Source organism: Hemitrygon akajei, chromosome 21 (assembly GCF_048418815.1).
Source record: "Hemitrygon akajei chromosome 21, sHemAka1.3, whole genome shotgun sequence".
Taxonomy (NCBI): Eukaryota; Metazoa; Chordata; class Chondrichthyes; order Myliobatiformes; family Dasyatidae; genus Hemitrygon; species Hemitrygon akajei.
The window spans coordinates 67,479,681-67,499,759 of NC_133144.1; the positions used below are offsets into that span (position 1 = coordinate 67,479,681).

At 40.5% G+C, this 20,079-nt stretch overlaps 1 protein-coding gene across 1 annotated transcript in view; it reads right to left on the reverse strand.

Moving 5' to 3' along the window:
- ercc6 (excision repair cross-complementation group 6) overlaps positions 1–20,079 on the reverse strand; it is a 94,142-nt gene that overhangs the window by 42,150 nt on the left and 31,913 nt on the right. Inside the window, exons 6-7 of the mRNA XM_073025671.1 lie at positions 9,156–9,290; positions 658–816 (exon numbers count right to left, since the gene is read on the reverse strand). Of these exons, the coding sequence (XP_072881772.1) occupies positions 658–816; positions 9,156–9,290 (294 nt within the window). The remainder of the gene's footprint in view (positions 1–657; positions 817–9,155; positions 9,291–20,079) is intronic.

Consider the following 20,079-nt stretch of genomic DNA (forward strand, 5'->3'; position numbering starts at 1 on the left):
TAGGCAAACAGTAAATTTCAATAGGTTTTGAAATGGAAAAAAATTCTGCCAAACGAAGCCCCTCATCTTCCAGGACACTACGAAAAGTCATCCTTGTGTTAAACCTACAGCGTACAAGATTAAAGCAAGAGGTGCAAGTGGTGAGGGGCAAAAACCTACATCTGCATAATAGCATCTTTGAAGCAATGAGTGACAACATTCAAAGATATTCATAGCTATGTAAAAGCTGTGTACATGGAATGCTGCCAAAGGACATTTTAATACTAGATTTAATAAAGTAAGGTAACTTTTTATATACATGATTTAAAATTCAGTTTACACAAAATATTGATATTGAGGCATAACTGAGTTTGCAAACAAACCCTATTGAGAAGGGTAACCGTATACATTTATCGACCCATGGCATCATGTGTTTCTCTTCTGCAAAATGAAGTTCCAATGTTTTGCCATTCATTAAATGTGTTACATGTTTAATTTCCCTTGCCCTCAGCTCCTACATCTCGTAAAAATTCCCTTTGATGGTCCTACTAAAAGAATTAAAGGAATATTGTAATTGAAATGTCATTAAAAATTCACGAGTCATTCCTACAACAGCAATACAAATGATGAAATATTAATTGAGCTACACAGACTGACAGTCTGCAGAGGGGCACTTGCCTGTAATTTGAGCCTCGTGTCCTTATCTTGCTGTAACTCAAGCTTGCCAAAAAGGCAATTATCTGGATGGTCTTGCCCAGTCCCATTTCGTCTCCCAGAATCCCCCCTGCTTGCTGACAGTGCAGCTCCCAGAGCCACCTCACACCTGTCTGCTGATACCTGGCAAGAGAAAATGAGATTTCATTTTGTACAACATCATGCAAAGCATTTATAAATGAGTCATTAGCAGCAAAATCACCTCTAATTCAAAACCAGAAATAATAATCGTAATTGTATCTTAATTTAGCAATTTTTAACTCATTATACAATCATGATGCTGCGAAACTAAATAAAAAATGCTTGAAAGCCTAATTAATTTTACTAAACATTTTAACTTTGTTATATAGTTACAGTGTGAATGGAAAGTTGGCTAAGTAACAGAAAACAGAGAGCAGGAATTGAAGATTGTTTTGTTGAGGAGAATGTGCAGTGCAATTCTCTAGGAGATTGCTTTCAGAACCATTGGATTTCTTAGAATTATTTATGTTAATACACTGGTTTTGGGAATACAGGTTGCTGCTCTTGAATCTGTAGATGGCATAGAGCTCAGAGGAATAACGAAATGTGAAGAGCGCAGTCATATACACTTCAATGAGATAATGGCTGAATGGGCATGTGGTAGATTAGGTTCAATGCTGAGATGTGAGGAATTGCCTTTTGATAGGAAGAACTGGTGATATAAATTAGAAAGCAAAATTCAAACAGGGTTACACAAAAAGACCTCCACTATTGAGGCCATGCTCTCTTCTAGCTGCTGCAATCAAGAAGGAAGTACAGAAGTCTTAGGTTCCACACCACCAAGTTCAGGAACAGTTATTACCCTTCAACCATCAGGCTCCTAAACCAGTGTGGATAACTTCACTCACTTCAACACAATGAACTGATTCCATAACCTATGGACTCACTTTCAAGGACTCTACAACTCATTTTCTCAATATTATTTATTGATTATCATTTTTTTTGTATTTGCGCAGTTTGTCTTCCTTTGCACATAGGTTATTTGTCATCTTTGTGTGTAGTTTTCCATTGATTCTATTGTTATTCTTTGTTCTACTGTGAATGCCTGCAAGAAAATGAATCTCAGGGTAGTATATGGTGACATAAATGTACTTTGAACTTTGCAATTTTGTGGTTTACATGCAGTTAGTTGGAAATAATGAGGTGAGAAAATGATTGTAAGAACATTGGGAGACATGAGATCTTTTTACAAAAAAGTAGAGCGCACAAGAACAAGGATGCCATGATGATTTTTTTAAAGCAATGGTTTGGCCACAACTGGTGTACGATGTCCAGTTGTCTGTTCCAAACTTAAAAGTAAAAATACAGAGGCTTTGCATGGGGAACAGAAGAGATTTGCCACATGATTGAGAGATGAAGATTCAAGATTGTTTATTATTATACTTCAGTATACGAGCGTGAAGGAGAACAAAATGATTGTTACCCCAGATCCAGAGCACCATAAAAAACACAATAAGCATAAAGTACACAATACAAACAAAAAACCCACAGTAAATATAATGAAACCCTCTAGAACACAACGTACAAGTAACATAGATGTAGACCATGTACACTCGGAGACGTGGATGTAACTCCCGCCTGAGAAGTGACTTGGATCTGCACCACTTTGCCTAACAACACAATAGATCTACATCAGATGCGATTTCATTGGCTTTTCACTCAACCCTGGAATATATGGACAGCAAAGATGCACACGTCAGGATGCTTTTTATTGACTATAGCTTGACATTCAATACTATTATCCCCTCAAAACCAATCAATAAGCTTCGAAACCTTGGCCTCAATACTGCCTTGTGCAATTGGATCCTTGATTTCCTCACTTGCAGACCCCACTCACTTTCGATTGGCACAACATCTCTTCCACAACTTCCATCAACACAGTTGCACCACAAGGCTGTGTGCTTAGCACCCTGCTCTACTCTGTTTATACTTATGACTGTGAGGCTGAGCACCGTAGACCCAACTACTGTGACCTTCCTCTGTTAGGTCACCCATCCTGACAGTATCCGAAGTATCCTGTTGCTGTGCAGGATGGCCACAGGGGTACTCTGCACTGCCTCCCTCTGGCATTCTGTGACTCAGAAGGGATGGGGAGAGAAGAGGGACACTATATTGATATTCGTTAGTTAGGTGAATGGACAGGAGGTTCTGTGGGTGAGAACTAGATTCCCAGATGGTATGTTGCTTCCTGGGTGCCAGGGTCCAGGATATTTTGAACTGAGTCCTCAGCATTCTTAAGTGGGAAGGTGAACAGTCAGATGTCATGGTCCATGTAGGGACCAATGCCATAAGTAGGATGAGTGACAAAGTTCTGCATAAGGATTTCAGAGAGTTAGGTGGTAAGTTAAAGGGCAGGATCTTCAGGGTTGTGATCTCAGGACTGCTACCAGTGCCACGTGCTAGTGAGGCCAGAACTAGGAAGATTATACAGTTTAATACATGGCTAAAGAGTTAGTGTAGGAGGGAGGGCATAACATTTTTGGATCATGGGGCTCTCTTCCAGGGAAGGTGGGACCTGTTCAGAATGGATGGTTTGCACCTGAACTGGAGGGAGACTAATATCCTAGTGGGATGGTTGGTTAATGCCACACGGTTGTGTTTCAACTAGAGTTGCAGAGAAATGGGAACCAGAGTACCAGAACAGTTTGAGGAGATAGATATTGATAAGACTCCAAACAAAGTTAAGAATTAAAAGGTTGAGCATGGTGCAACTAGTGTCCTGAGCTGCACATATTTCAATGCAAGAAGTACCGTAGTAAAGGCTGATAATCGTGCTGAAGGTGAGGAGGCTGGTTTACAAACAAAGGCAATGTGTAGTAAGGGGAGGCTGTCGATAGGGCAAAATTGCAATCACAGGATGAGTTGCAATGTAAAAAGTGGACAAAATCGAAAAGAGTGAATACAGGCCTGAAGGTGTTGTATCTGAATGCATGCAATATTCTGAATAAGGTAGATGAACTTGCAGCGCAGTTGTAGATTGACAGGTATGATGTTGCAGGCATCACTGAATCATGGCTGAAAGATTAGAGCTGGGAGCTTAGTGTCCAAGGATACATATTGTATTGAAAGGATAGACAGGAAGGTACAGGGAGTGGCACTGCTCTGTTATTAAAAAAATGAAATCAAATCATTAGAAAGAGCTAACATAGGGTCGGAAGGTATTAAATCATTGTGGATAGAGCTAAGGAACTGTAAGGGTAAAAAGACCCTGATAGGGTTTGTATACAGACCACCAAACAGTAGTCAGGATGTGGCCTACATATTACAACAGGAAACAGAAAATGCATGCCAAAAGGGTAATGTTACAATAGTCATGGGGGATTTCAATATGCAGGTAGATTGGGAAAACCACAATGCTGCTGGATTCCTAGAGTGCCTACTTGTGGTTGAGTCCATTAGAGGTTCAGCTATTCTACATGGTGTGTTATACAATGAACCAGAATTGTTTAGAGAGCTTAAGGTAAAAGAACCCTTAGGGGAGTGTGATCATAATATGATTGAATTCACCCTGAAATTTGAGGAGAAGATAAGGTCAGATGTATCAGTATTACAGTGTAATAAAGAGAATTACAGAGGCATGAGACAGGAGTTGACAAGAATTGATTGGAAAAGAACAATGGCAGGGATGACGGCACAGCAGCAATGATTGGAATTTCTAGAAGCAATTTGGAAGGCACAGGAAATATATATCCCAAAGAGGAAGAAGTATTCTAAAGGAAAAATGACACAACCGTGGCTAACAAGAGCAGTCAAAGCCAACATAAAAGCCAAAGAGAGGGCATGTAATAGAGCAAAAACTAGTGAGAAGTTAGAGGATTAGGAAGCTTTTATAAACCACCAGAAGGCAACTAAAAAAGTCATTAAGGTAAAGATGGAACACAAAAGTAATCTAGCCAATAATATCAAAGAAGATTCCACAAGTTTTTTCAGATACATAAAGTGTAATAGAGAGTGAGAGTGGATATCGGACAGGCTTCACTGTGCAAGATACTAGCAGTACGATGGAAGCTCTAGGTGTCAGCTGGCACAAAGTGTGTGAAGTTAACATAACTAGAGAGAAAGTTCTTAGGAAACTGAAAGGTCTGAAGAGAGATAAGTCAGCTGGATCAGATGGTGTACACCCCAGAGTTCTGAAAGAGGTGGCTGAAAAGATTTGGAGACATCGGTAATGATTTTTCAAGAATCACTAGATTCTGGATGTTTCCAGAAGACTGGAAATTACAAATGTCACTCCACTCTTCAAGAAGGGAGAGAGGCAGGAAACTTTAGGCCAGTTAGTCTGACTTCAGTGTTTGGAAAATGTTGGAGTCAATAATTAAGATGAGGTCTCAGGGTACTTGGAGGCATGGAATCAAATAGGCTGTAGTCAGCATGGTTTCCTCAAGGGAAAATCTTACCTGGCAAACCTGTTCAAATTCTTTGAAGAAATAACAAGCAAGATAGACAAAGGAAAATAGTTTGATGTTATGTATTTGGATTTTCAGAAGGCCTTTAACAGGGTGCCACACATGGGACTGCTTAACAAGCTACTGGCCCATGGTATTACAGGAAAGATTCTAGCATGGATAAACCAGTGGCTGATTGGCAGCAGGGAAAGAGTGGGAATAAAGGGAGCCTTTTCTAGCTGGCTGCCCATGACTAGCGTGTTCCACAGGGTACTGTGTTGGGACTGATTCTTTTTTACATTATATATCAATGATTTGGTTGATGGAATTGATGGTTTTGTTGCAAAGTTTGCAAATGATATGAAGATAGGTGGAAGGGAAATAGTTTTGAGGAAGTAGAGAGGCTACAGAAGGACTTAGACAGATTAGGAGAATGTGAAAAGAAATGGCAGATAGGATACAGTGTCAGAAAGTATACGGTCATGCACTTTGGTAGAAGAAATGAAAGGACTATTTTCTAAATGAAGAGAAAATATAAAAAACTGAGATGTAAAGGGACTTGAGAGCGCTTGTGCAGAATTCCATAAAGGTTAATTTGCAGGTTCAGTCTGTGATGAAGAAGGCAAATGCAATGTTAGCATTCGTTTCAAGAGGACTAGATGCTGAAAGGAAGGACGTAATGTTGAGACCTATAAACCAGTGGTGAGGTCTCACTTGGAGTATTGTCAGCAGGTCTGGGCAATTTATCTTTGAAAGGATGTGCTGAAACCGGAGAGGGTTCATAAAAATGATTCCAGGATTGAATGGCTTGTCATATGAAGAGAGTTTGATTGCTCTGGGCCTGCATTCACTAGAATACAGAAGAATAAGGGGTGATCTCATTGAAACTTATCCAATGGTGAAAGGCCTTGATAGAGTTGATGTTGGAAGGATGTTCCCTATGGTGGCAGAGTCTAAAACCAAAGGACACAGCCTCTGAATAGAGATGAGGAGGAACTTCTTTAGCCAGAGAGTGATGAACCTGTGGAATTCTTTCCCACAGGCAGCCGTGGAGGCCAAGTCTTTGTGTATATTTAAGGCAGAGGTTGATAGATTCTTGATTGGTCAGGGCATGAAAGGACAAGGGGAGAAGGAAGGAGATTGGGCTGAGAGGAAAACTGGATCAACTATGATGAAATGTGGAGCAGACCTGATGGACCAAATAGCCCAATTCTGCTCTTATATCTTATGCTGTTATGACATCTAAAACTGACAGACTTCTATAGATGTGCGGTGGAGAGTATATTGACTAGTTGCATCATGGCCTGGTATGGAAATACCAATACCTTTGAATGAAAAATCTTACAAAAAATAGTGGATAAAGCCTAGCGCATCACGGGTGAAGCCCTCCCCACCACTGGAATGCTGTTGCAGGAAAGCAGTATCCATCATCAAAAATCCCACATCACCCAGACCATGCTCTCGTTTGGCAGCTGCCAGCAAGAAGAAGATACTGGAGCCTCGGGACTCACAACACCAGGTTCAGGAACAGTTATTATACCTCAACTATCAGGCTCTTGAATCAGAGGAGATAACTTCACCTTCTCCAGCAATGAATTATTCCCACAACCTATGGACTCACTTTCAAGGGCTCTTCAACTTATGTTCTCAACAGTTATTGCTTATTTATTTATTTTATTATTACTTTTTCCATTTTTATTTGCACAGTTGGTTGTCTTTTTCACATTGACTGCTTGCCCGGCTTGTTGGATGTGGTCTTTTATGGATTCTACTGTGTTTCTTGGATTTACTGTGAATGTCTGAAAGGAAATGAATGTCAGGGCTGTATATGGTGACATATATGTATTTTGATAATAAATATACTTTGAAGTTTGTAGTGCTGGTGGGCTGGGTAAAAGGATAGAGGTGTTGTTCAGCCTGACAGCTTAGGAGAAGTGTTTTTGACAAGAATGAAGGGCAACTAATGAGGATAGTGTAAAGAAGCTTGGTTGTTCTCTTTGGTACATTAGTGGTTGCAATTTGATAGAGGTACAGCCTGTAAAATCATAAGGGATACAGACAGAATAGATCGACAGCAACTTTTGCCATTGACTGGGAGTCAAGTACAAGGTAAACGGAATGAAAGTGACTGGGCAAAGAATCTAAAGTGACATTTAGAAAAAGGATTTTTTTTCTTTAAGGAAGTGAATGATTAGGGCCTGTAAAGTACTTAGTAGTGGAGACAAATTAAATAATAGTTTCTATAAAGGGAGCTGGAAAAGAATCTGAAAGGGAAGAACTGTAGGAACAAAGGGAAAGGGAATAAGCTAGCCTGCTCTTATGCAAGCCCATACTGACTCTCCTGTGTTGTGTTTTTGCCAATATTTTAAGTAAACAATAAATCCTGTAACAGTTTACGAACACATATTTTTTGCAAACTAAACATTAATGGATTTTAAGCAGGAATTGAATTTTACTACTAATTTGCTAGATGTAGAATGATTCATTTTTGATTCACTCAGGAACAGTTATTAATTGCATCAATGGTCGATAAAATGATTGAGGAAAATAAGAAAGTCTGCACTGCTCCTTCCTACATCAACATGAACTGATAACATTGAAAGCAGGCTCCACCAAGACAGAAATTTATGCATTACTTAGTTTCACTGCTTGGCCAAAGCCTGAAGCAGATAAACGTGTAAAAGAATTAACTAAACAGCAATTGAGTGGCTCTGTAACACCAATAAAATAAATGTATTGTCTACCAACTTCACCAATTACAGTGAATTCTGAGACAACTCTTAAAGAACAAAAACTAATTGAGAAAACAGCCAGGATTCCCTTCATTATTTGGGACACTATGTTGCTTAATTGGGACAAGAGACTGTTGCCAAATAGTTTATAATTACTGTCAGTCATGTGCAGGGCCATTAAACATACTTACAGCAAACAGTTTTTAAATAGCATCAGTTGTATGTGTTTGTGTTCAAAAAGCAGTGAGTTGGCAAGAAATAAACAGTGAGACAATTCAAGAATGTTTTGGTCACTCAGGTTTCAAGAATTCAAGCTTGGAGATGCCAGAAGCAGCTGGGAGAGAAAATAGAACAATTTCACTACTTCAACAAGTTAGGAACAATGAAAAATTTGAAGATATTGATAATTCTCTTGAATATTACAATGAAAATGAAGATTTGGAGGATGTAATCGTTGAGCACATTGTATGAAGGCAGTCTATTACCTACACTAGGTGTCTATGCTAGATTTTGTCAGTGTACACTGGATAAATTCCTTCATTGATAACTATAAGGAACTAATAGTGCTTTATCGTACTGTAGCAGTATTGGTAATGTTCTGATTTGTTATGTATTTCATTTGAATACATAATTGTCACAGTTAAACAGTAGTTTATCTTTTTTTTTATACCTCTTAACTATTTCCATGAAACTCTAATTGGAGCAGCTGTTTAATTGGGCCAAAATGTACTGGTCCCAATGTGTCTCAATTAACAGGAATCCACTGTAATTTCACTTGTACTTATTTATTTAGCGGTAATGTGAAGAGTAGCCCATTGAGTCACACTACCCCAACAAACCCTTGACAATCCTGATTAACCCTAATCAAATGACATGCCAATTGACAATGACCAGTTAATCAACCTGGCCTGTCTTTCGACTGTGTAAGTGAACAGGAGCACCTGGGAAAGCCCACACATTCCACAGGGAGGATGTCCAGAGACTCCTTACAGATGCTGCTGGAATTGAACTCCAAACTCTGATGTCCCGAGCTGTTATAGCATTGCGCTAACTACTAGCAACCATGGCGCCCAATGGCACTGAGTACCATTCTCACGTTATCTGAAAACTCAAAGAGTATCTGAGACAATTTATTTTACAGCTGCTTAGACAGAAGGATACACACACAAAGTGGCAATTCCAGATGTGAAAGATGTGTATTCACTCCTGCTAACCATGCCCCACTTTGCCCTCACTATACACCAATCTCCACACTTTCATGCTGCTTCCAAAGATAAAGGAACCTTATCTTCATCCTAATCATCTTTTTCATGGCTGTACGTACTTGTATAGCTTTCTCCAGAAGAAGCCTGGCACCTTGAACCCCTCATCAAACTCTGCATCACTTTCATCTGATTCAGCAGCTTCCCCGCTGGCTTGGCGCTGCTCCTTTTCCAATAGGCGTTTTCTTTTCCATTTCCTGTGTGAAGATAAATTTGGTTACAATACAGAAAATGCCCAGGCAGAGTACCAAAGTTCTTTTTCAGTTAATGGCACCTTTATGGTACTATGGTATTAATGGCACTATGGTGAACTGTCATGTCAGCTGAAAAACTCATTGGCTGCAGTTCTGTCCTGTGTCCAGAACGAAGAAGCAGCCGGAAAAGAACACGCGAACACAACTCACCTAGCAAACTAACTTTTCCAAAAGCTCTCTTCAGGAAAGTGCAATAGGGTTATTAAAACAAAAACTTCACACCATCTTAAAAGATTCTTCACACAGGCAGTTAATCTAGTTACCCCCACTGCCCTCCATCTATTAACCCTGTCACTGCACTGCTCTGTGAACATTTTTTAACCACTTTTTACAAAGTGACTTGCATTGTAAATACATGCTGGCATTTATGAATTTATGCACATTTTACTCCACATCCACAATTTAACCTCTAACTTTATTGTTATATAATTCTTTATAATTGTTGAACGTTGTTCTTTTTTGCTGCACATTGCTCTCTGGCCAACACCCCACAGCACATTCCTAATACATGTAAATGTATATAGCGAATAAAGTTCATCCTTGATCATATCATTAAGAGGGTGAAGTGTTAAGCAGAAAATTTTACTGTTGCTCTGCAGTTTCTCCATTGCATCATGTCTCCTTTAAAGTTCAGCAAACAGCTTGGTCTTACTCAATAACATACTGTATAGTCCCACAACCAAACTTGCTAGAACTGTGTTCAAGAGCTTGCTTTGCTCACAATGACTGCCACACTTCATTGATTGCAAAATGGCTTTGAACATCTGTGATTATTAAAGATACTATACACTCAATGACCACTCTATTAGGTACCTCCTGAATCTAAGAAAAATGGCCACTGAGTGTATGTTCATGGTCCTCTGCTGCAGTAGCCCATCAACTTCAATGCTCGACCCTGTGCATTCAGATAAGCTCTTTTGCACACCACTGTTGTAACACATGGGTATTTGAGTTACTGTTGCCTTCCTGTCAGCTTGGACCAGTCTGGCCATTCTCCTCTGACCTCTCTCATTAACAAGGTGTTTTCACCCACAGAACTGCTGTGCATTAGATCTTTTTCTTGTTTCTTTGCACCATTTTCTGTAAACTCTATAGCAGGGGTTCCCAACCTGGGGTCCACGGACCCTTTGGTTAATGGTAAGGCTCATTGTCATAAAAAAGGTTGGGAACCCCTGCTCTAGAGACTAATGTACATGAAAATCCCAGGAGATCAACAATTTCTGAGATACTCAAACTATCTCATCTGGCACGAACAATCATTCTATGGTCAGAGTCACTTTTCCCCATTCTGATGCTTGGTCTGAACAACTGAACCGCTTGATGATATCTGCATGCTTTTATGCATTGATTGGCTGCCATATGATTGATTGATTAATTAGATATTTGCATTAATGAACAGGTGTACAGGTGTACACAATAAAGAGGCTACGAAGTATATATTTTTTACTTTGGAGATACAGCAAGGTAACAGGTCCTTCTGGCCCAAAGGGCCCACGCCATCCAATTAACCTGCTAACCTGTACATCTTTGGAATGTGGGAGGAACCCTGAACACCTGGAGGAAACTCACAGGGACGAATACAAACTCCTTAGACAGCAGCGCAATTGAACCCAGGCTGCTGGCATTGTAATAGCATTATACTAACTGCTAGGCCACCAAGCTGCCCTGAAGTATACTGTGAAATTTGGTGCTCTGCAACAGGAGTACAGAGCAAAGACATATAATTACTATAAATTGCAAAATAAACAAATAGCCCAAAAAAGGAATAATCACAGGTAGTGTTCATGTATTGTTCGAAAATCTGAAGGTAGCGGTGAAGAAGTTGTTACTGAAACATTGAGCGTGATCTTCAGGCATTGATGATAGGAATGAGAAGAGGACATGTCTCTGATGGTGAAGGTCCCTAGTGGTGGATGCCAACTTCTTCAGGCTCTCCCTGTTGAAGATGGCCTCAATGGTGGGGAGGATTGTACCTGTGATGAAGCAAGTTCCCACTCGCTTCAAAAAAGCAACAATTATACCAGTGCCTAAGAAGAATAATATAAGCTGCCTTAATGATAATCGCCCGATAGCACTCACATCGCCAGCGATGAAATATTTTGAGAGGTTGGTCATGACTAGACTGAACTCCTGCCTCAGCAAGGACCTGGATCCATAGCAATTTGCCTATCATCACAATAGGTTGGCTAGACATAGCTCAAATACCATCTATAAATTTGCTGACGATACAATCATTGTTGGTAAAATTTTAGGTGGTGACGAGAGGGCGTACAGGAGTGAGATATGCCAACTAGTGGAGTGGTGCTGCAGCAACAACCTGGCACTCAACGTCGCTAAGACAAAAGAGCTGATTGTGGACTTCAGGAAGGGTAAGACGAAGGAACACATACCAATCCTCATAGAGGGATCAGAAGTGGAGAGAGTGAGTAGTTTCAAGTTCCTGGGTGTCAAGATCTCTGAGGATCTCACCTGGTCCCATCGATGTAGTTATAAAGAAGGCAAGACAGCTGCTATAATTCATTAGGAGTTTGAAGAGATTTAGTTATGTCAACAAATACTCTCAAAAACTTCTATAGATGTACCATGGAGACCATTCTGACAGGCTGCATCACTGTCTGGTGTTTGGGGGGGGGGGGGAACAACTGCACAGGACCGAAAGAAGCTGCAAAGGGTTGTAAATCTAGTCAGCTTCATCTTTGGTACTAGCATACAAAGTACCCAGGACATCTTCAGGAACCAGTGTCTTAGGAAGGCAGCATCCATTATTAAGGACCTCCAGCACCCAGGGCATGCCCTTTTCTCACTATTACCATCAGGTAGGATGTACAGAAGCCTGAAGGCACACACTCAGCGATTCAGGAACAGCTTCTTCCCCTCTGCCATCCGATTCTTAAATGGACATTGAACCCTTGGACACTACCTCACTTTTTAAAATATACAGAATTTCTACTTTTTGGCGTTCTTTAAATCTATTCAATATACATATACTGTAATTGATTTACTTACTTATTTAATATTATTATTTTTATTTTATTTATTATTATTTTCCCCCTGTTCTAGAGACTATTGTGTGTGAAAACCTCACAAGATCAGAAATTTCTGAGATTCTCAAACCACCCTGTCTGGCACCAGCAATACTTCCACAGTCAAAGTCACTTAGATCACATTTCTTCCCCATTCTGATGTTTGGTTTGAACAACAACTGAACTTCTTGACCATGCCTGCATGTTTTATGCATTGAGTTGCTGCCACATAATTGGCTGATCAGATACTTACATTAACAAGTTGGTGTACAGGTATACTGTTCCTGATAAAGTAGCCACCGTTCATAGATCACTGCTAATTCAAGCCTGTTCTATTACTCCTATAAAGAAATATGCTGTTTCAAAGCTTAAATTCTTCTGGTAAAGAGAGGTCTATTGCCTTGTAAACACACCGTACAAAACCTAAGCAGTGCTACTTAACAGCATTTTTGTTACTACTAATTTCAGGATTTAAATTCTTTTGAGTATTTTCTGGATCTGATTCTGATACATAACCACAAGTAGGATATGAAGGAAGGTAAAACACAATATACACCAACACCTGATAAAGCACCTTGGTAGATTAACAAGTTGATTCTAACAGTAATTTGAAGACAGCACTGAACAAACTGTTGTGCGCTGCAAAGATTGCTAATCTGCATGCTCTCCCTACAGAACAGAGTCTGTTGCCCCTGATGGGACAGACAGGTAATAAGATTTCTTATTGTATTAGCTATCATTACATTCCTAATAAGAACCTAACTTCCTTCAGCTTTACTGAAGCAGTTCTTGCTGGGTTGGAAGATCGCACCGAATTTTCTTACTTTATAGTAGTGCAATCAGTCAATTTGAGTATTACCTCACATGGGATTATTCCCTTAACGGAGAACGCCTGAGTGTGACTAGGTGGGGAGACCGATTGCAGACACCATACAGTCCTTGACAGATTGAGGTCAAGGTCCACTGGCATGGAACGCAAGACAACTGGAGACCCTTCACTGCTGCAGCCTTCCTTTGCCTTCACTGCTGTTGTGATGTATCATCATCTTCTGCCAGCTCCACTGATCAGGTCATGGTTGGATTGCTCTTTGTCTGGAGCCTCTCCCTTGACCTTATTGCCATGGGGACCCTAACAGGAGATAAACTCCAAATGGGATCGCTCCTGGGATCTCAGGAAGTCAGACACCTCTTTACCACGACAAGGTGATGATCCTCGGAAAATCTCTGTCACTTTACTTATTCTAGCTCCTTGTGCTTGTGACATTAGTCCATGGTCTTACTTTTAATATACCATATTCATGAATCAGGAGCTATACACCATGCAGATTTTGTAAAAGTTTACCTTAAGTGCAGTAATTCAGTACAGGAGTACAGAAACCAGGTACAACAGATGAAAAATTCTACTTGACTTATGAATATGAACCCAAAATGGAGCAACAATGGAGCAACTTGACTAACCAAATACACCCCAAAATGGAGCAACAACATAGGAGAAAACAGGAGAGCTACAGACAGCCAACATAACGATAAACACAAAAGTCATCAGCCCGAAACATTGAATGTTTATTTTCCTCCATAGATGCTGCCTAACCTGCTGAGTTCCTCCAGAATTTTGCGTGGGTTTCTCAGGATACACACAAAAAAAGGGGAAGAACATATGGAATTGAAAAAACCAATTGTCCGCTTGATGTTCAGTATCCACTTATTAATAAAATTCTGCCTGATCTCTTAACTGTGTGCCAGTTCCCTACAACATGCTGATTCCACTAACATTCAAAGATCTATTGATCTGGGTCATGAATATTCTCAGTGATTGAATCTTCACAAACATCTCAAGAATAATATTCTGAAGAATCATTAAGGAAGAAGACCTTAATTTGAGACTGTGACCTCCAGTTCTAGACACTAGCCAGAAGAAACATCACATCTGACCTAACGTTATGGATTTCAATGAGAGTTCCATTCAAAGGAACAGAGCCCAGACTGCTTTAACTCACTTCATAGGGGCATTTCTAATATGACAATAGTCAATCTGGTGAATTCTCACTGCACACCTTCGTTTATAGTATCTATGGGAATATATAAAGAGTAATCACCTCCATCCAAAACACAGGACTTCCTGGCCAACCATTTTAATTCCAATCACAATTCCCATTCTGATATGTCAGTCCATAGCCCCCTCTTTTGCCACAATGAGACCACTCTCCACTCTCTGGTTGGAGGAGCAATATCTCATATTCTGTCTGCATAGCCTCCAACATCAATTTCTACAATTTCCAGTATTTTCCCCTCCCCTCGTTTTCCATTCCCCATTCTAGCCTCTTACCTCTTCTCCTCACCTGCCTATCACCTCTCCCTGGTGCCTCTCCTCCTTCTCTTTCTCCCATGATCCACTCTCCTCTCCAATCAGATTCCTTCTTCTCCAGGCCTTTACCTTTTCAACTTCTTCCTTCATCCCCCACTCCCTTCGCTGGGCGAGCTTCACCTATCACCATCTAGCTTGACTCCTTCCCCTCTGCCCATGTCCTTATGCTGACATCTTCCCCCTTCTTTTCCAGTTCTGGTGAAAGGTTTCAGCCCCAAAGCATTGACTGCTTATTCATTTCCATAGATGCTGCCTGACCTGCAGAGTTCCTCCAGCATTTTGTGTGTATTGCTCTGGATTTCCAACATCTGCAGAATTTCTTGTGTTCTCATTTGTAGTATATCATTCCTTGGATAGGGAGTCCAAACCTACACAAGAAAATTTCAAATACCAGGACCCAATATAGTTACTGCAAACAATCTTCTGGAACAACTCAGTTAGTCAAGCAGCACCTTTGTGAGGGGAGAAACTGTTGTTATCTCAGGTTGAAACATTGATGTATTAAAACACAGCTAATTCCTTTCCTCCCACCACTTGGTCATCTGAGTTTTTTCAGTATATTGTCTATAGCTCCAGATTCCAGCATCTGTAGACCCACATCTCCCTGTATACAGTAGATACGGCAATATACCTCCACTTTTGCACTCAAATTCTTTGACAATAAAGTTAATATTTTTACCTGCTTGCTGGTGAATCTGTGGAATTCTCTGCCACAGGAAACAGTTGAGGCTGGTTCATTGGCTATATTTAAGAGGAAGTTAGATATGACCCTTGTGGCTAAAGGGATCGGGGGTATGGAGAGAAAGCAGGTACAGGGTTCTGAGTTGGATGATCAGTCATGATCATTCTGAATGGCAGTGCAGGCTCGAAGGGCCGAAGGGCCTACTCCTGCATCTATTTTCTATGTTTCTATGTATCTGAACATCACCATTCAGTGGTTTAAACACAAAGGCATCCAGGACCCTCTAAACTTCAAGCTCCCAACTTGTGGAAAAAAAGCTGTGTTTTAATTTTTCTCTACAAAATGATTCCACATTTTCTAACATAAATTTAATTTATTTAAAGATACAGCATGCTAACAGGTCCTTCCAGTCTTTCGAGTTTGTGCCACTCAATTATACCATATGACAAATTAACCAACCAACCTTTTGGACTGTGGGCAGAAACTGGAACACCCAGAAAAAACCACGCGGTCAAGGGGGGAACGTACAAACTCCTTACAGACAGTGGCAGATTTGAACCAGTGTTATTGTCACTGACAAATACAAAACTACCATGCCACCCTTGCACCTTGCCCTCACTAATTAATTTAACTGGCTGAAGACTCTCTGGTGACATTATGGGCCAAGACTCCTCATCAAGATGAAGTGGTTCAATTTGAAATGTTCATTGTCTATTTCCCTCCACACATTCTGCCTGACCTTCTGAGTTTTGTGTGTTGTTCCAGATTTCCAGCATCCATAGAATTTCTTGTATCTCCACTTTACTGCTGAAGAGCTATAGTCTACATTTCTCCTCTTCCATTTCTGAAGAGTGCACGAACACTTCCTCACGATTTCTCTTTTGCAATATTTATTTATTATTTTTATGGCAATAATTTATGTCTTACACTGTCCTTCTGCTACTGAACAGCAAATTTCATTTCATATGTCAGTGGTAATAAACCTGATTCTGAAGTTCTTCTGGGCAGTCTTTAAAGTAGTTTTCTTTAGTCCCAATGTAGGATCTCAAACCAAAATATCAACTGCCCATTCCTTTCCATAGACGCTGCCTGATCTACTGAGTGCCTCCAAGATTTCAGATCCTGACATTTCTTGGATCTGAAATATTTCTGTGTCTCCATGAAGATTGTCTGCATGCACCTCATATCTCATACTGCCACCCCATCACCAACAGGTCTGCATCAATAGCATGCATGGATATATGATCCTTGGTCCCCATCCAAAGCATTAATAGTGAATGTGGCCAGCAGGGGTCCCATCCCACTCACTATGACTTCCCAACCCGATTTGACCCATTTCATTCCCAACTCTCAGTATGTTGTCTGTTCACCAATCCACCCTCAATCTGCAAAAGAAATCAAGACAAAATGGAGAATCTTATCACTCATGGACCCTTGAAACTTACTCTGGTAGTGCTAATCAAAAACACTGCTAGATTTTCAACACTAGAGAAAAAAATCAATCAAGTGCTACAGTAACTTATGTAGATTGATTTCTTTTCCCAAAAGCCATTCATTATAAGCAGCACCGAGAGCACTTAAACAGCTGAATTCAGATCTATGGAATGCAGCAGACAGGGTTATGCATGTTCAATATAAGACTCGTAATCATAACCCACGTTACTTGTGCAACGACAGCTATGCATATTTACTTCAAAAGCTGGAATCTGAAAAAAAATCCAAAATGAGGAGGATCAAGGAATTATTTGGGCATATAAAATGGTTAGACTGAAAGGAGATGAATGTAAAGTTTATCTGATCATATAAATACATTTCTGGCTCCAATGAATTAGATTGGATTTTTAATAATTCTGAACACCCCTTCCTGTGGTCTCAATTTTTCCTTCTTTCAGCTTTAGCGCCATTCACCTGGGTAAATGGTGCTCCATTCACCTGAGATCTCTGTTCTAAAGGCATATCTTTCTATTCTAAGGCTGTGCCTTCTGGTCCCAGACTCCCCCACTATTGGAAGTATCCTCTCTACATGCACTCTGTCTAGGTCTTTCAGTGTTTGATAGGTTTCAATTAGATCTCGCTTCATTCTTCTAAACTCCACTAAGTACTGACCCAGACCAATCAAACGCTCCTCACACGTTAATGCATTCATCCTGGAATCATTCTCATCAACCTCCTCAGAACCCTCTCTAATGCTACCACATCCTTTCTTAGAGAAGGGGCCCAAAACTGCTCAATGAATACCACCCTCTGGCTAAAAAAATTTCTCCTTGTCTCTGTAATAACGTGGAATTTGGCTGCTGTTAACTTCTCATTTTTGGTTTATATCAAGTGAGCAGCAGGGAATAAGGAGTAGTACCCCGAATATGGAATCAATGAGTTATGACTGAAGCATTAACTTTAATTTAGAATCAAAATAGAAGTGAAAAAATATGGATCTTGTCCACCTGAAACTAAAACAGATTATGGCAGAGGCAGACAGCAAGTCTGTTGGCAGCTGTGGAGGGAAGCAACACAGAAAAACAGAACTGTAAAATAAATGGGCAAAGCCTTTATCAAAACGAGAAGGTAAAAAGGGAAAAGGAAGGTAAAGCATCCTCATGTGTGGCACCTTGTCAAAGGCCTACTGACAGTCCAAATATACAACATCCACTGCATCCCCTTTATGTACAGAGGTAGAGCTGAGCAGCTCTAAGACTTAAAATATATTTCCTGAGAGGTAAAAGAAGTGAACAAAAGGTGGTGAATGTTGAAGTTCAGGATGCAGTAGAAATCAGAATAATAAAGGTCACAAAAGAGCTATTTTTCCCCATTCATTCACATCACAAGTGTGACAAGATCACCATTTATTGCCCATCTTTAACCCAATTGAGAAGACAGTGATGTGTCTCATTCTTGAGCTACCACGGTAAACACATCGTGGAGGTTTTAAATATTATTTTTGTTTGTTACACGTACACAGAAGTATACACTGAAATGGGTTATTTTGTGTCAATGACCAACACAGTCTGAGGATATGCTAGGAGCAGCCTGTAAGTGTTTCTGTCACCAGTATAGCATGTCACAGCTCACTCATCCTAGCCATACATCTTACATCTTTGAAATGTGGGAAGAAACCGGAGCACCTTGAGGAAACTCATGCAATCACAGGGAGAACAGACAAACTCCTTTCAGATAGTGTTGGGAATCAAATCAAACTCAATTGCTGATTTCTAGTGTTGTAAAGCAATTGCGCTAACTGCTAGTCTACCATGCCATCCTCAGGTACTCCCACAGTTCTGTTATGCAGAGACTGATAATTTTCACCCATCAACAATGAAGAATGGACAACACATTTCCAATTCGGAAAAGACTCTGTCTTAAAGATAATCCAGCCTGAAGTGTTTTCCCTGTGGCTTCACAGCTTATCCTTTCCACAGCATCTGAGGTTTGCTGTGCGCTTCCAGTGTGGAAGGTAAGCAAGTAACCACAGTGCACTTTGTAGATGATCAACTGTGCATCCATCAGTGGATTTATTATTGATTTATTAAGAGATACAGGATGGAACAGGCCCTTCTTGCCCACCAAGCATCATGCTGATTGTTACACTACTGTGGTGCCCTCCGAATATGTGCTGCGGACAGTCTGCAAGCATTGCCATGTTTCTGGCGCCAACACAGTATGCCCACAACCCACTAATCCTGACTGGTATGTCTTTATAATGTAGAGAAAACAGTCACGGACAGAATGTACAAACTCTTGAGAACAGCTTCGGGAACTGAACTCCAAACTTCTGATTGTTAGAACTGTAAAGCTTTATGCTAACATTTTGCGCTAACACTTTCATTTTGGAGGTCAAACTTGAAGACAGAATATAGCATTAATGGCAAGACTCTTGGCAGTGTGGAGGATCAAAGAGATCTTGGGGTTCGTGTCCATAGGACACTCAAAGCTGCTGCGCAGGTTGACAGTGTTGTTAAGAAGTCTAATGGTGCGTTGGCATTCATCAGCCATAGGATTGAGTTCAAAAGCCTTGAGGTAACGTTATAGCTATTTAAACCCTTGGTCAGACCTTTGGAGTACTGTGTTCAGTTCTGCTCACCTCACCGCAGGTAGGACGTGGATACTATAGAAAGAGTGCAGAGGAGATTTACAAGGATATTGCCTGGATTGGGGAGCATGTCTTATGGGAGGTAACCTGATAGAGGAGTATAAGATGATGAGAGGCATTGATCTTGTGGATAGCCAGAGGCTTTTCCCCAGGGCTGATATGGCTAACACAGGGCGCATAGTTTTAAGGTGCTTGGAAGTAGGTATGGGGGTGGGGGATGTCAGAGGTAAGCTTTTCACATAGAGTGGTAGGTGCGAGGAATCCAGTGCCAGCAACCGTAGTTCTGGCTGATACAATAGGGTCTTTTAAGAGACTCAGGTACATGGAGCTCAGAGGGCTATGCAATAGGGAAATTCTAGGCAATTTCTAGAGTAGGTTACATAGTCGGCAGAACATTGTGGCCAAAGGGCCTGTAATGTGCTGTAGATTTCTATGTTCTGCATTCTAACTGCTATGTTACCACGTTGCTCTAATAAGATGATAATTAGAGGGGCTGTTTTGTCTGGAAAGGTGCAAATCATTTTAAATCTTGCTGGTCATCTCCTAGCAGCTGAGAAAGATGAATCACTCATCACTCT